The sequence below is a fragment of the Ylistrum balloti genome, unplaced genomic scaffold (assembly GCF_031769215.1).
Source record: "Ylistrum balloti isolate Yb309-2 unplaced genomic scaffold, AGI_CSIRO_Ybal_v1 Utg371000, whole genome shotgun sequence".
Classification (NCBI taxonomy): domain Eukaryota; kingdom Metazoa; phylum Mollusca; class Bivalvia; order Pectinida; family Pectinidae; genus Ylistrum; species Ylistrum balloti.
The window spans coordinates 231,213-246,878 of record NW_026782558.1 but is presented as its reverse complement, the minus strand read 5'-3'; the positions used below and the strand labels follow the sequence as shown (position 1 = coordinate 246,878).

General features: G+C 33.1%; 1 protein-coding gene across 1 annotated transcript; it reads right to left on the bottom strand.

Moving 5' to 3' along the window:
- Positions 1-3,161: 3,161 nt before the first annotated feature.
- LOC132559932 (inter-alpha-trypsin inhibitor heavy chain H3-like) lies at positions 3,162-12,208 on the bottom strand. The gene is made up of 13 exons (XM_060224567.1): positions 12,143-12,208; positions 10,872-11,029; positions 10,313-10,423; positions 9,636-9,883; positions 9,161-9,327; positions 8,201-8,492; positions 7,290-7,975; positions 6,931-7,030; positions 6,287-6,391; positions 5,738-6,031; positions 4,759-4,866; positions 4,162-4,437; positions 3,162-3,358 (listed from the first exon to the last, which is right to left on the bottom strand). The coding sequence occupies exons 1-13, from the start codon at positions 12,206-12,208 to the stop codon at positions 3,162-3,164; spliced, it is 2,808 nt and encodes a 935-aa protein (XP_060080550.1).
- Positions 12,209-15,666: the final 3,458 nt, after the last annotated feature.

Genomic DNA, 15,666 nt, shown 5'->3' with positions numbered 1-15,666 from the left:
TTTTATTGCAGAGTCATACTCAGGTCATGTTGGTATAACTTTCACGACAGTTGACCTTAAGAATTGAATCCTCTAACTAAAATTTTACCATGATGTAAATGTTATGTTCAGATATATATATTTATATACGTAAGCTAAGTAAGGACATTGCATAATTCTCTTACTGCTATTTAGTGTATGAAACTGGATTCGAACTTGTTAATTTATCAGTAGGTACTTTTATATTAACTTTAGACACATCTATGTAAGGCCCCTTCGATGAATATAACTGAACTAACTTTTCCCCGAAAAAAACATACTGGAAAAACACATGAATCGTGTTTTGAATCCTTTGATGTTGATGTAACACGAGCCTATTTGCGATGCAAACATCCGCGTACAGTTTGAAAGTCGGTCGCTGGAGCTTCTCAGAGGGAGGGGTATCTTTGTGTGTTTCTCCAGGATTTAAAGGTCCGGTTAGAAGAACACCCAGTGGAACCACTAGCAAATTTACAATTTTAGTAAGTTATTTATGTTTCCCTACAGACGTAACTTTTGAAGTATTTTTTTCATTTTAAGAGAAGAAACTATTTATGTTTGGAAGAGATGTTATGATTATCAATACACGGTCCATGTCTCCTGTGGTAACGCCCAGTAATGTAGTTATATACACCGAATGACTTTTCATGTTATCGTCGTAAATAGACATCTGTTATAATCATTAATCTTGCAAATCTAATAACAAGTTTTAACTCTTATGACTTAATTATAACAGTAGATGATGTGAGGAACAAGGACTTACAGTAAGACTTAACATGTTTTGTGGTTATTTAAGCATACATGCAATCAAGATATGTTTTATTCTGTATAGATTTATAAAACCCTTCTCAGCAAGTTGTAAGCTGGTATAACTATAGAATAAAAGAATTATATTAAACTACTGTGGACAATTGTGCGTCCACACTAGCTATCTTCCCCAAACACCCTACTTACTCATGTACAATTCCATCATTTTCTTCAAGTAGAGCCGAAAGCAGTATTTGTTATCAGTTTAAAAGACTTAATCTAGAATTACGGTTGACGTAAGGGTTAAATCATTATCTATAACTCTAAACGATCATAAAAACATGATGGTGGATTAAATTGATATATCCAAACAGTTCACGTTACAATGAACTCATTTCAATGTTAAACATATGTTTTACATTTGTGTAGTCATGGAGACGAGATTTAGAAGTGGGACATAGGCTGAGAAACATAAAGTATACAGTTATCAAAATATTTTAATCCGGATTTGTGACATCGTTGATGGTTGCTGGCTCAATGTTGCGTTGTATCATTAGTTCATATACAGCTTAAATAACAGTGATTGCTGAGAATCATTTTGTTAAGCAGGCTAGTGCTATTTCAACATGTATTTATGAACGTAATGACGTCCTCATTATCGAGCTATCGAAATCATTACATGTCTTCCTTTCTGAACGAATATATATACTGAGACACCGAGATATATCTTTACAAAACTTCATTTTGCCGATAATGATTTCAAAACATTTTTTGTTAAATTTTCTTTCATTAAACCCCCCCCCCCCCCCCCCCCCCCCCCAAAAAAAAAAAAACCCTACTCCTGTAATCGCAAGTAATGCTAACTGAAGTAGGATATAATCCTTCTCAACAGCAAAGCCTATCTACACTACAGGGAGATAACTGACATCTGATGTATGTACTTTAGACCACAGAGGCAGTCATGAAAGGAAAACCAATGGCATACTCCAGCAGACGACACTAAACAATAGATAGCTATATTAATGGATATTAATGGAAGAGCCATTTTGGATTTTGGAAAATAAATTTCTCAAAGAAATCTTGATATGGTCATCCATAGTCACACCACGTTTCATTTCAATCTGATCTTTTTGAGTTATAGCCTGATACAATTTAACCATTCAGAGGTCGCCATATTTCATGACCGATCGAAAAACGAGTAGCAGATAGCACAACTGCACATAGTCTTCCTTTACGCTCATGCAAAGATTCGCTTGAATCTGACATGCGGTTATCGAGAAATGTGTCGAACAAAGCGCTCTGGAATAAGAATAAACAACATCGGAGTAAACACAAGACCATTTTGTAAAGGGATATTGATTTAATTTCATTTCAAGCAATCAATCAACATGCACTAACGCCAACAAATATTATACATGTAAATTGTCAACAATACAGAATATAACTGTATAAATGTAATAAGCGAATTTGCAATAACGAATGTCAAGGACGAGAGTGATAATGTCAGCTGCCTTATATAGATATGAAACAACAAGCATTGTGAATAATATTAATGAAAGGAATGAAATGAAGGACAGACGTAACTGTCTGTATGTATGTACATATATAGTAAAATTATAATTGTAAGGCAATGACAATTTGTGATGAATAATTCTATTAAACTTGACACAAGCATTAACCTTCTGGATGGTACAACCTTAAATTCGATGTTACAAGATAGATAAAACAAGACATTATGAAATGGCCTGATATTGTAAACAGTGTAACATACCTTAATTCACTTGGATTTCTTAACAACCATTCACTGTATCGTTTTGTGTTTCATTATTTTCCTATAGTAATTTTAAAGGCGAACTTATGATACTGACGAAACCATTTCCACAGCAAAAGGCAACGGTAAGATATCTTTATACACATTTGATGACTGTATAATTAAAGGAAACGTGTCAATATGCCATATTTTGCAATATCTTTCTGAACATTCCACACTTAAAGAAATAAAATCAAATCATCTTTAGAAATTCTGAGAAATTCAATAAGTGCTTATATATTTTTTTCTGAATTTTCAAGAACCACTTTAAGAGGACATGTTGGTCGTTAGAGTAAAAATGAAAATAAGTTTGTGCTTTGAAAGGGAAGCTAAATATATACGCTTATTGTTTTTGAAGTGAAATTAACACCGTGTAAAAATTAATGATTTCATAAGTTTATGAAACGCCTATCGGGAATACATTTCGTAGGATAAGGTATCACACAGATATAAGCTAACAGACGATAGGTTTTTCCAAAACTGAGCATTAATATCACAAGGCTGGATGTAATGTTAAAAAAAATATAGTAGATCGGACAACACAGCACTTTGTGAAACTAGCAATAAGTATTAAGACACAATAACATTACACAGTTGGCTGTAAAGCCCAAGGAAGATTCGATCGAACTATCCAGCAATTCATTACAGTACTTAACTCCACCGGTATCATCATTTGACGAGTACTACTTAACTTTTGGGCAAGCATTGAAAGATTTTTAATATTACGATTTGGAGACATATTGAGATTCAGACTGTCCTTGATTTCGCCGCTTATTGGAAGAGCTGAAAAGAAATTAATGAATATATTAGAGAGTTTGAAGTATTAGGAAAGTAATTTCATTATTAATGCAGAATACAATTAGGTGTTGGTGCTAAAAACTGATCTATTACGAAGCGCTGAATGTAAATATTATCCAGGAAAATACTAATTACAACGGGTAAGTAGGAAGCATCCAGACGAATTTGTTGTTTGTAAATAGGATATCTAATTGATTTTGGATAGGATTATGTTGATATGTTGGCATTCTTTTGTTTGTTTTTTGTTTGTTTGTTTTTTTGTTTGTCTGTTGTTTTTGTCATATAATTACGATTTGATAGTTCCAAATAGTGACATTCACAATGGTTACAACGCATTTAGTGATAGCAAATTCAGATGGAACATGCATGTAATTTTACACGTTACTTATAAGCTACTATAATACAAATCAGTTGCACACTGTTTCATGTACCTACAATGTATGAAACATATATCTTGATACCAGACAACATATGTTATTGTCCTGATCCATGTTAACTTGAAGTCGATTTCAGACAAGCAGGTAATTTGCATAAAATATTACAGGATTGAAATAATAACAATAGAAGGATGACTATTAATGGAATGTACCGTAGTGTTGTAACTCCTTAAATTTGTGGCTATTGACCTAAATAATTCACACTGTGAATTACACGTTGTATTGATGCCAGTATCGAATGCTTTATCAGGACATTAAAAACAACTAAAGATATAAAACAAAACTAATGGGACTGATTACATTGTAGTTACGTGATATTTGCTGTACTCTATACAGAACATTATCACTTACCTAAAGATCCGTCAATGTTACGAGACACATTTTCGGTGAAATTAAATGCTACAAGGAGCTTGTTGTTGTTCAGTGACGTCACTTCGAGTTTGACTCCTGACCCATGGCGTCCTTGCACGTAGGTCGATAATGTGTTGGAAGTCCAATCCCGTCTTACTCCGTTCTCAACGAAGTGTGTTGGGAATAACTTGGTAACTGTCTGCGCACTAATTATTACGTTTGTAATCCGAGTTGTTCCATCAAGAGAATGGGCAAACTTGGCACTCACAAACGTTCCTGAAATATGATTAAGTAAATTAAATACTAGAATGATAATGACTTAGTAGCAAGACATGTATTAAGTTTACACTGATACAAACTTTCATGTGACAGGTTATTTGCAATTTCATATTGTTTATTAATTTTGTACTACATATGGTTGTTGATGAAAAGAAATTCTGTGAATAACTTATTTTAATCCAAACAACAATAATCGATAAGAAGGGTATTTTTGGTATAATTTGTTTTTGTTATTGTTTAACATTTTATTAACATCTATGGTTATTTTTCATATACTTTTATATTTTTTTTTATATGAGAAAAAAATAATATAATTACCCGAGTCTAGATCACGAAATAGTGTGTACCGCTTTGTGTCATCCGCCTGATCGGGGTTCTTTAAGCACAACGGTAAAGTGACGCCTTTGACCCCCACCATAGTGTAGCCTGCAAAAAGACAATTGTGGTTCTTAAAGGATCAAAGTTAACTAACATTGTGATTTACATTAGCTACGTGTTATTAGATAAACAAGTACTTTTGTGAATGAAGCCATTTTAAGGCATGTTATCAAGATTAACGTTACAATGATATATACTGCTCGTACTTGAGTTAAGCAAACATTCTATGTATACTATTTATAAATAATACAAAGAACGAAACACACACCAATATGGAAATTTATCGCAGAGTAATGTTTGACTGAAACCAAAAGCTGATAGATGCAGGGGAAATAACTCTGGTTCAGGTATTTGAAAAAAGTAAAGACTTTCCAGTTCACATACATTTGATAAATAAACAGTTATTGGAAACAGAAATAAGCGCAAATAAGCAACATAAGTTGATATGATATATAACTTCAAACAACATGCCTAACCTGAAATGAAAGCGTTAATGCTTAATTCGACGTGTTGTTTAAAATCATTTTAACATATTTCACAGACACTGTGACTTTAACCTATATACCTTTGTTTATGAATATATATGATATATATATTCGTATATATATCACAGTAGCTTCTACTTACTTTACTTTATACATATTTAATGGATAAATGGTTTAATGAATATTTTAAATGTTAGTAAAGAAAATACACAACTCTTTCACTTAATCAGGTTTGTTAATATAAGGGAAACGGAATATTTTTACATCATTTCAAAATATTTAACAAATCAAAAGATGAGGATAATTTTTTAATGACTACTATGTAAGATGGTAACGCTTTAAAACGCTTTTAAAATTTAAATTCTAGAACACTGATATTCTTTTTTCCGTAATTTTGCATTAACCGTTCATATTTAATTTATTTTGTAACTTACCGGAAGTACTTTCATGACGCTGAATAGTTGACATCATATTGTTCGTATTGCCTGATTGTTTAACAGCCATGGTGTTGGTAGGAATGCCTAATGACATGACTCCTCCTGAGTCCACGGTTGGTACCTTACCCAAACCAGCAGAAACGCTAGCACTACCACCTAACTGAGCTCCAAGAGAGGAGCCACTATTTGTAGCATCAAATGAATTAAGTGGGATTCTTGAGGGGGCACCTGCCATTTTCACCTTGCTAAATAATGAAGATCTTCGTGGGGATTTCATCCTTCTGCGAAATGCTAAATATATATAAATAATATTAAAGTGTTTATCAAAAATGACAAACTTGTATGTTAATTCTTTAACACGATATAAATTGGGATAAAGATTCTGTAGACACGTTAGTATATATGGATCCATTCCCATATTTTTTTTTATTCCACAAGATTATCTAAAAAGCAGCCGGTATTCTTGAATTCTGTAGTAAGAAAGTATTTGATTCTCATCTACCAACGCTATCCGTTAATTTCGACTAGTCTGAATATTTAACTTACAATTTCGTAACATTGGTGGTGAGGAACGAGCTCGTGGAGCTGGTGGTCCTAAGGCCGCGGCAAAACTTTGGACACTGGAACTATGAAACGGTTTCGGGACCGGTTCTAAGGAAATGAACAATGTATTATAGTATTAAATGCACATGTTTAAACGGCATTCCAAACTAAATAGCATGTCACATGTGTTACGTATATTAAATACAAAAGTAAAGATTTCAATGTTTATATCGGGTAATGTCTGGCAGTCACACCACAATTCACATATAAAATATTTCTTTTAAGACCTTTTATAAAACTTCAACAAAAGCAAAAGAAACGATTTGAAGTGCATGCATAAAAAGTAACTTCATGGCCAGGAATATCAAGAGGAAAGAATCAATTTTGTGTTCGACAGAATAAAATATTGAAAAATTGTATCATCTACATTAAAACGAGGCCAGAAAGTCATTTTATTTTACATAACTAGTAATTTCAGAGCATGCAAAAATACAGTTGTCTATATCTATGACACTTAATAATTCCCATAAATTACATACATAGATTAATTTGGTCCATTGTCGTTATAAGAGCTTTAAAACAAAACAATATATGCTCAACTATGTGTTTCATGATGTTAGGTACTAGATTTGTAAATAACTTATGACGAATATTACCAGGGCTGTCTGGTAGAAGGTCCACTGGAGAAGACTTTAAATTGTCCGGCAAAGACACTACCATGGATGTATATGGAGTCACAAAGTTATACTGAAAGGTAAAAAAACAAACATATTCTGTGATCAATGTGGATCCCACGGTGTACTCTTTAACATTAAGTCGATACCGATATCAACATTATCGTTAAGGCATTATAACATGAAATTTGACCAAAATCCTGTTGTTATAGCAACACGTTGATATCGTATTTGATAACAATAATAACAACTAGGGTATATCAGAGTGACATGCCTTTTGGCTTATTGCATTTATGATAATTTATGATGTGAACATTTTCCAAGTTCATTACCTTCAACGCCATAGTAGTTATATTTTGTTTTAACTCATCCTTTTCTGTCTCGCTAGTTGAAGCATCGATTTGCTGTAGCCATTGTTTAATTGTAAGGTAAGCCCATATTTTTTCTGTTATGGCAAAGATATCAGAATTGAGTGTAAAATTTGGCTGTACCACTCCGTCTACAGGAACGTCAAGACTGACAAATCCGTTAGAATCGGTAGCCGTGACGTTCGGTTGGATGTCATATGTTACTTCATTTGTCAGCATACCGGCTACTATAACCTCAGATCCTTGGAACATGTAGGGAACTACCTTCTTTGTCAATGTGTTTTCGTCTACAGCACCTGGCAGGTATTTAAATGTAACGTTTTGTAAGAGCACTGCAGAAATTTCGGAGTAGAAGTCTGAGATTTGAAGGGCAGCATCTGAGTCTTCGTAGATTTTACGTCCAAAACCATTATTTTGAGCAGCCAGTTTTTTTATAAACTTGTAATCTGCTCCTTGACCAAACGCAAGAGCAAAAATTGGAACTTTATCCTCGTTGAATTTAATCACAGTCTTAAGTATTTTTTCTGGATTTCTTTGTCCTACTGTCGGCTCCCCATCAGTAAGAAATATAAGGACCGGAGCCCTTGTCTTGTCCTTCCTTTCGTCTAGTAACGCAACACCTCTTCTTAGAGCACCTTCAATGTTTGTACCTGGTGAGTAATAGTAAAAGAGATTTAGACGTTTGCTTATCGATAACATATAAATTGTCTACACTGAGCATTACTTCATTTATTTCATCCTGATAAAATTTGTTTGAATCACAAAACAAACATCTTCATTTAGCAACAGGAGATAAAGCCCGAAAATAACTGGAAAATTTGATAATGGTTTTATGTATGTTTTTATATCAAAATTATTTACAACAGTGTACATACCTCCATTTGCATCAGTTCGTTTGACATAAAGAGCTGCCCGTTCAATATTGGCGGCCGTTGCCGGAATAAGTTTTTTCGCACCCTCCCATGGATGAATCCGTGAACTGAACGTTAAAATGTTTAGTCTATCCTCGCCAGGTATTTGTGACAAAATGGTGGACATGGCTTGTTTCAACTGCTCCATCTTTCTCCCTCTCATAGATCCACTTTTATCCAGTATGAAAACAACATCCTTCGGCTTTGGAGGAATACCACTCGGAGCAAAGAAGTGAACAAAGTATCCATTCACCATCTGGTTAATATAAGAAAATGTACAAGTAAGTTAAAATTCCTAGAAAAAGAAGCAACCCACCTTTTTATGTTATATAATAATGAGCACGTTTTCTATCATACTTTCTCTTACAAAAATTACATCAAGGGTAAAATCAATACCATAATGTTGACACATTTAGCAACTAGACTTTTGTAAAGCCGATTGCATTTTAATGTAATAAATTAGCTTTGTATTTACAGTAGGCATACCCCATTGTGTATGACATAAAAATCCGATGAAAAAAGTCGGTCTCTTTGACGATTTTGTGGGAATTTTTAAATTCCATATATGGCAAATGACCTTTGTATCGATCGAGATTTATCAATATTTATCTTGATAAACTAGATGAAGCATTCTTTTATATTTCCTTTATTTATAAATCTGCATTCATTGAATATATCTGATTTTTGTCGGTAAATATCCATAAATTTGAATTATGGGTACACTTTTAATCAAAATATATACACAAGTACATGATTTCTTTGATGTAATGTACGGGAATATAAACATTCGTTGAGAATCAAGATCATTTGAAATTCTGATAAAAATGTGTATGTTGCAATCGTTTTCGATATTGGTGGTTTGTGTAAATAACAGATCGTACCACAGGTCACATATATTAAAACTTTGATTGTACCAGAACTCACCAATAGATCGCCGCCATCATAGTTCCTTTCTACGTCATATTTTACTTTAAACTGACAATCCAAACCATCCGGACCACCTTGAGCTGTCTGTATGTTCAGTGTTGGTACAAATAAGATGTTAGCACGCAATGGTGATGGCCTTGTTATGGCTATAGCTTCATCAGCCGCTATGGAAACAGATACGTATAATTATTGTCAAATACATTAATAATTTAGACTGATTTTGATAAAAATGAAACAAATCTATTATGATGATGATAACTTCTATTTTTCCAAAAATAAATTTTGACATCATACCAAGTAAATATACTTCGATGTAACATACATTCCAAAACCGCGGCTTATCTGATATTATCATATCACATATATTTAGCGCTATCTTTTGTAATGTAGAATTCTTCAAAATCTTTCTTGTCACAAGAGAATTGAATGTGTGATTGTTTCTGAAACAGTTAGCATTACTATCCTAAGTTACCTTTCTGGTCTTTTATTGTAAACAAGCTACTCTTGATAGGAGGAATTCTGAGCTTAGAAATATTTCTCGATTCTTCAATATCCACTTCGATTCGCAGATCCGCAACAGGTTCCCCTGGCTTCACATAAATCACGTGATTGTAGGCTCCCAACTTCCGCTGCAGTAATTCCTGGTAACGTAGTTCAAAGGTCACAATTTCTTCTGCGGCAACGTTGATTTGAATATTGAAGGTATTCGTTTCCCGTGGTCTGTTGAATGTGTAAAAAGTCAGAAAAGCCATGATGAATCGACAAATAAACACTGGACATGTTACTTTACTAACCACAGTAATGCATTTCTTCAATTATGCTTATAATTAAGAATTATCTTCTCTCAAATGATGAGGAATTGGTTTCACCCTCATCAGCTATCGAAGGAACTATAGACCTAATGGTTCCACAGTTTCTAGACAGAACAACTATACTACTACTGTTGACAACTTTGGTATGTTTCATCTCAGTCTGATAGATTCTGATGTACATTTTACAGACCTACTCTGAATTAATAAATGAAGCGATAACCATACATTGAAGTGTTGTTTTATGAACATTATTTTATCACTGAACCACAAAGTGATATATATCTATCACATTGCGATACTCTCGTCACGCTTCCTGCCAATTCTGCAGTTAACTTACTTGACAGAAATGTGAGCCGCTGATTTCCCTAGGCTTTTGTCCTTTTCATACACCTCCTTTGCAGTTTCCTTTGTTGTGACGTTACCGACATAGGTTTCGTTGCCAACAGTTCTTTAAAAGAAAAAAATATACACAAGTTCATAATAATGAGGAAAAGGAATTGTCCGTTTTTGCTACGGTGTCCACTTCCGTGATAGGTAAACCATACTGACTGTTTAAGTTCGTCAGAGTCGGGATACTGTGTAAACACGTTTCTTCAGAGGTCAAATCAGACACATAAAACATCCGAATACAACATCGGCAAACATTGATACTTACTTAAACATTTTTTCTCAAATACATGATGCTCCTTACTTTCGGAACAAGGATCTGCTGTCAATCATAATTTTATCCCAGAACGACGATAAAGTAAATGGAACAATTATGAAATTGAAATTTCGATGCTGTACATTAATAATACACATAACATTTTTAATATCCAGAAATAGTACCAGTGCTAAATAAAACAGTTATAATACCGTATATTAATAAAGAAAATATTAACATACACATGACTTACAATGTGAAGTTAGCAATGAACGCCTCGTTAGGAAGTGTGACGTCAAACGTTGATTCATGTGAGATGACGTCGGGGTTAACCACTTTGCTCGTTACGAGAGTCGTAGCAAATCTGTATTTGATGTCAGACTTGACGTGAAGGTAGAAGATTCTCGGTTTCTATAGAAAGAAATAGAGTAGGAATGATATAGATGGTCAACAATAAAAATGGCGGCAGTTGCTTTATAATAACTATGCTTTCATTAAGAAGCAATTCCAGCGTCATACGATAGCGATTTGAGGGGATGGATAAACTGCATAAAACATGTCAATGGTTAAATTAGATGTATGTAATATCGTACATAAAATAAAGTTCTTTTCGGAAACTTTTCAGGATGTTTTATGTTCAACTTACGTCAAACGATCATTGTAATTGCATTTAAATGTGGTTTTGTGATTTTTTATAAAATAGCTAATGACGACAGTTTAAAGACCATAGCGTTATTTAAAGTACATCTTGCAGGAAACCTTGACTGTCAACAATTGATGCGGAAAAAATAAGTTTAAGAGTAAATCAGAATAAGATTATAACAAAAAGAAAATCAAGAATACTTCAAGTATATTATAAAAAATGTTTTTCAATGTTAAAATATGCTTTCCTGATATGAATCAGTGTTTGCATTATTCAATAAAAACTCAATTTTGTTTCATAAGTTAAACGTCCGTTGATTAACAGGAAAGGTAAATTTTGACGTCCATATGAGAGATAAAAGCTGTCATCCTATGATTTACAGCTTACCATACTAAGGCTAGAGATGACGTCAATGTCTTGTGTATACAGACGTTAAGTACATATCTTAGTTATAATATGCGTATGCTGCGTATGTAAATCGCAGTTATTATCTAATCTAAAATACATTTCTTCTGTTAATTAATGTTGTGTGGATTCAGGACATATCTTGTCAGGCATTTTATTTTGAGCTGAAGTTGTGCATGTATGTTTGAACTTGTATAGGAATAGCATCAACTAACAAACTGAGAAGTAGGTCACTGTAGATTACAGTTGTCTCCAAGTGAAATGATACACAATGTACATTTTAACATGTTTATAAAAAACAAACAGGCTATGGTCTCAATTTAAAAAAAAACAAACACGGCAACCATTACTGTGGAAAAAACTGTTAATAATCAACAGATGGTATAAATGTATTAATAGAACCAGGACAATGTTTCTCAATATTGATTCTGCATACATGTATACAGTTTCATGCAAGGCGTTCTATAATATCTTACCTTAGTTTGGGCATCAAGTCTGCTGAAAACCATCCCCCATATCAGGAAGACGAAGAAAAGACGCATTTTTCTATATATTTAAGACCGTACTTGTGCTGGTAATGTCTATGCTCACTCTGTCTGGATTGATGACATTTCTGTATATATATACACCACAGGTAAGGGATTCCCAGTATACACAACTACTTGTATCCTTACTTGGAAAACAACTATGACGTAAGACTGGTCACGAAATTATGCAAATATTTGCTGTTTTCTACCAAAACAATTGAACATGATTTGTTTGTTTAGTTTTTAAAAAGGATGTAAGTTTATATATATTTTTTAAATGTCAGGTGAGAATTACCTGTCATTAATCAATGGTTTGTGTTTCTATGCAGTGTAATCTCATAGGAATGCAAGGTTATACTTTATACAACCATAGATCCTGAAACAGTTATAATTATTTCATGTTTATAATTTATAGATTTATTTATATATTTATTGATTTATAATAAACTTGGTAAGAACCGTAACTAACCTTTATTAACATTTATAATCATATGTCAGTTATTTCATCAACAATTGTTTATTGCGCTTTAAGCATGCTGTAGTCTCAGCACGATCTGTATATATATATATATATATATATATAGAATGCTGTAGTTCGTAATAAATGAGATCTAATTTATTCAAACACAATTAAGCTTCTTACGTAAATCAACTACTTTGTTGTTTCATGTCTACGTCTATTTCATGATCGTTACCACACGTAACATGCACCGACACATTTTTTCGATAAATATTTTGCTCTTTAATCATGGCTTAGACGATAATCCCCAATGACGTAACGACCAACTTAACCTTGACCTTGAAAATAGTGTATTATTTTCCTACTGGTTAATATTTTGATTAATGTGAGTGTGACGATTGGGACATCACGACTTCTACCACCTACAGTGTAGATATATTATAGTTCTGGTACGATCGTCACGATTTTTGTAATGAAAGTAAACAACGCATTTAAATAATAGATTTTAAGGAGATGAAAATTGACGAATGATAAGTTATACAATCGCATTTTCGATCTATTGGAAAAACATGGACGCTTTTGATTGTGCACATATTCATTTAATGTGAGGTTATGAAAATCTTAAATTTCAAGCATTTAGATTTTAAGTAGGATTACAAGGCTGATAGTGTAAGAGGACAATAAAAAAAGTAAATAGCCTCTTTATGGTAGATTTTTGATTTTTCAAATAAGCATTCACATATCGACCTTTTTCTCTTTGTTTCGGTTAAAATTATGGTTTTGATTTTCATCTATGGTTCTATTCGTATTCATTTGATTCTGTAGAAAATCATGGTCTGTAAACTGCTGTCCAGGCGTTAGTTGTAAGTTAGTCTACAGGGTGGGAGCGAGGAAACGCAAAATTCCTTTATATATCTAACGGCATACTGTAGTTTTGTTTACTACTAACCAAAAACAAAATTGATAGTTACCAATGTAATTATTTTATCACCGACGAAGGATTTTTTTTTTGCATTTTTGACAAAACGTTTTTGGTTGGATAAAATTAGTCATTAGTAACTCAAAATGGAGAAATTAAGATATGAGTGAAGTTTTTGTCTGAGACACATCTCCTTCAAGCGTTCAAAACACATACTATAAGGCCGTTGGCGGGCATACTGTCATCTACAGTTTAATTTCAAGGTCTTTTGTACTCATATTATGTCTCAAATGGGGTTTTATTCAGGATTTATATTTTAAAAATAATGTTAAATGATCTCCGTATCCTCGATTGAGAGCAACTTTAAGACTCACTAAAAAAACAGATATGTTTATCTCGTAAATGCGATGTAATAATTCCTTTCTACTCACGTAGAAATGTTAATAAGTGATCTACGTTAACTATATCATATTTAGATAGTTTCTTTAAGTTACTACGGTGTTTCGTAATAATAAAATACGTTTCATTAATAAGCGATCACGATATGTTATTTATTTCTTATACAGTATAATAAATACAGGCCATATATGTAGGTATAAATATATATACATATGGCGATATGGTCTAATGAAAATTTTTTTTATAAGTATACATGAGCGAGAGTTAAGCTAAATGATATCTCAGTGTCACATGTCACTAACAGTTTATGTGACGTTAGACCACAAAGACATTAACAAATAAACATATCTGATGTATATATCTGTCAGCTTCAAGGACAGGTAATCTAACAGGTAACAGGATGGGGTCTGTTTAATATTTCCAAGCTCCTGTGTACACGAGCCCCTCTCATTTCTCTAGTTATTATAAGGAAATCATCTTCATAAAACCTTTATATAATTGTCGAATATTGTTTGGAGATTAAAAAGTGTTTCATCGATTAAGTTGTTATTGATATGTACCTAGTTTTACTTGACTGTAAACTGCACCATACTGCTGTACCGTCCTTCTATGACTCATCATTGATGCTAAGAGCCTAAGTGTTGAAGCCTAATATGCAAACAAAGAAACTGCAAAGAGCAAATATGTGTTTTGTTCATATTTGCCCAAGTTCTATGAAACTTGAGTTTGGATTATGAATATTTTGACAAATTAATGTATTGTAACACAAATTATGACAGGTATCGACTTTATACTATTACTGATAGTATAAGTCTAAATTCACACGGTGCATATTAAGATGTGTGGTTATCACTGTCGAGTTACATTATAATCGAACAGTGATGATATATCTGGTTATCTGCGCTAACAAAGAAGTTATTCTCACATAGAAAATCTTAAAGGTGAATAAGACATTAAAAGTTTTAAAGCTACAAGAATTTCTCTGTGTTTCAGCGGTTTGAACATTTTCCTTGTGGAATGATTTTGCAAATCTAGATATATGCAAAGGTATCAAAATATTGAAAATTACAAGTATTGTCTTATAGCACTCAAAAAACTAGGACATATCATAGTGAGATTATGGATTTTCAATTTCTAGATAGCACTTCAACACCAAAAACATGTTAACGATCTAGCAACACCCTATTGAGAGTGGATGATATTGATGTTTTAATGTCGGTTGATTTCTCTATAATGAAGCCAAATAATGTTAACATGCAATTTAATTGTACATATACTCATTTAGACATGTCAGAAATACTGATACCGTACAATTGCCTTTAGTTACTTGGATTGACTTACATGTGGGTGTTGACGATGAAGCAGAAGACGCTTACTCCTCCGGAACACATCTCTTGAATTTCCTCCTCTGTACGGCCTTAGTCTTAAACAAAATACATCTCTCAAATGTTTTCTGTTGTAGGTCTAGAGTCTCTCAAATGACTCAAATCACTTTTATATCGACTTATTTATTACACTGGTAGTTTGCCTATTGGTTCCGTTGTTAAACAACTTGTTGTCATTTGAGAGCGTGACATTACTTACTTGAATTGACCAAAGTCTACATGGCGGGTGTCGTCGATGAAGCAGAAGACGCTTACTCTTGTGGAACGTCACAGACTATGACAAAGACATTGTCTTTAAATCATTTGACTT

Excerpts from the sequence above, each read along its gene's own strand:
- LOC132559932 (XM_060224567.1), bottom strand. The coding sequence starts at position 12,208 with ATGCGTCTTTTCTTCGTCTTCCTGATATGGGGGATGGTTTTCAGCAGA. Across the intron at positions 6,032-6,286 it reads ACCACCAATGTTACGAAATT|CATTTCGCAGAAGGATGAAA; the intron begins GTAAGTTAAATA and ends ATATATATTTAG. Across the intron at positions 3,359-4,161 it reads TAACATTGACGGATCTTTAG|CTCTTCCAATAAGCGGCGAA; the intron begins GTAAGTGATAAT and ends ATTTCTTTTCAG.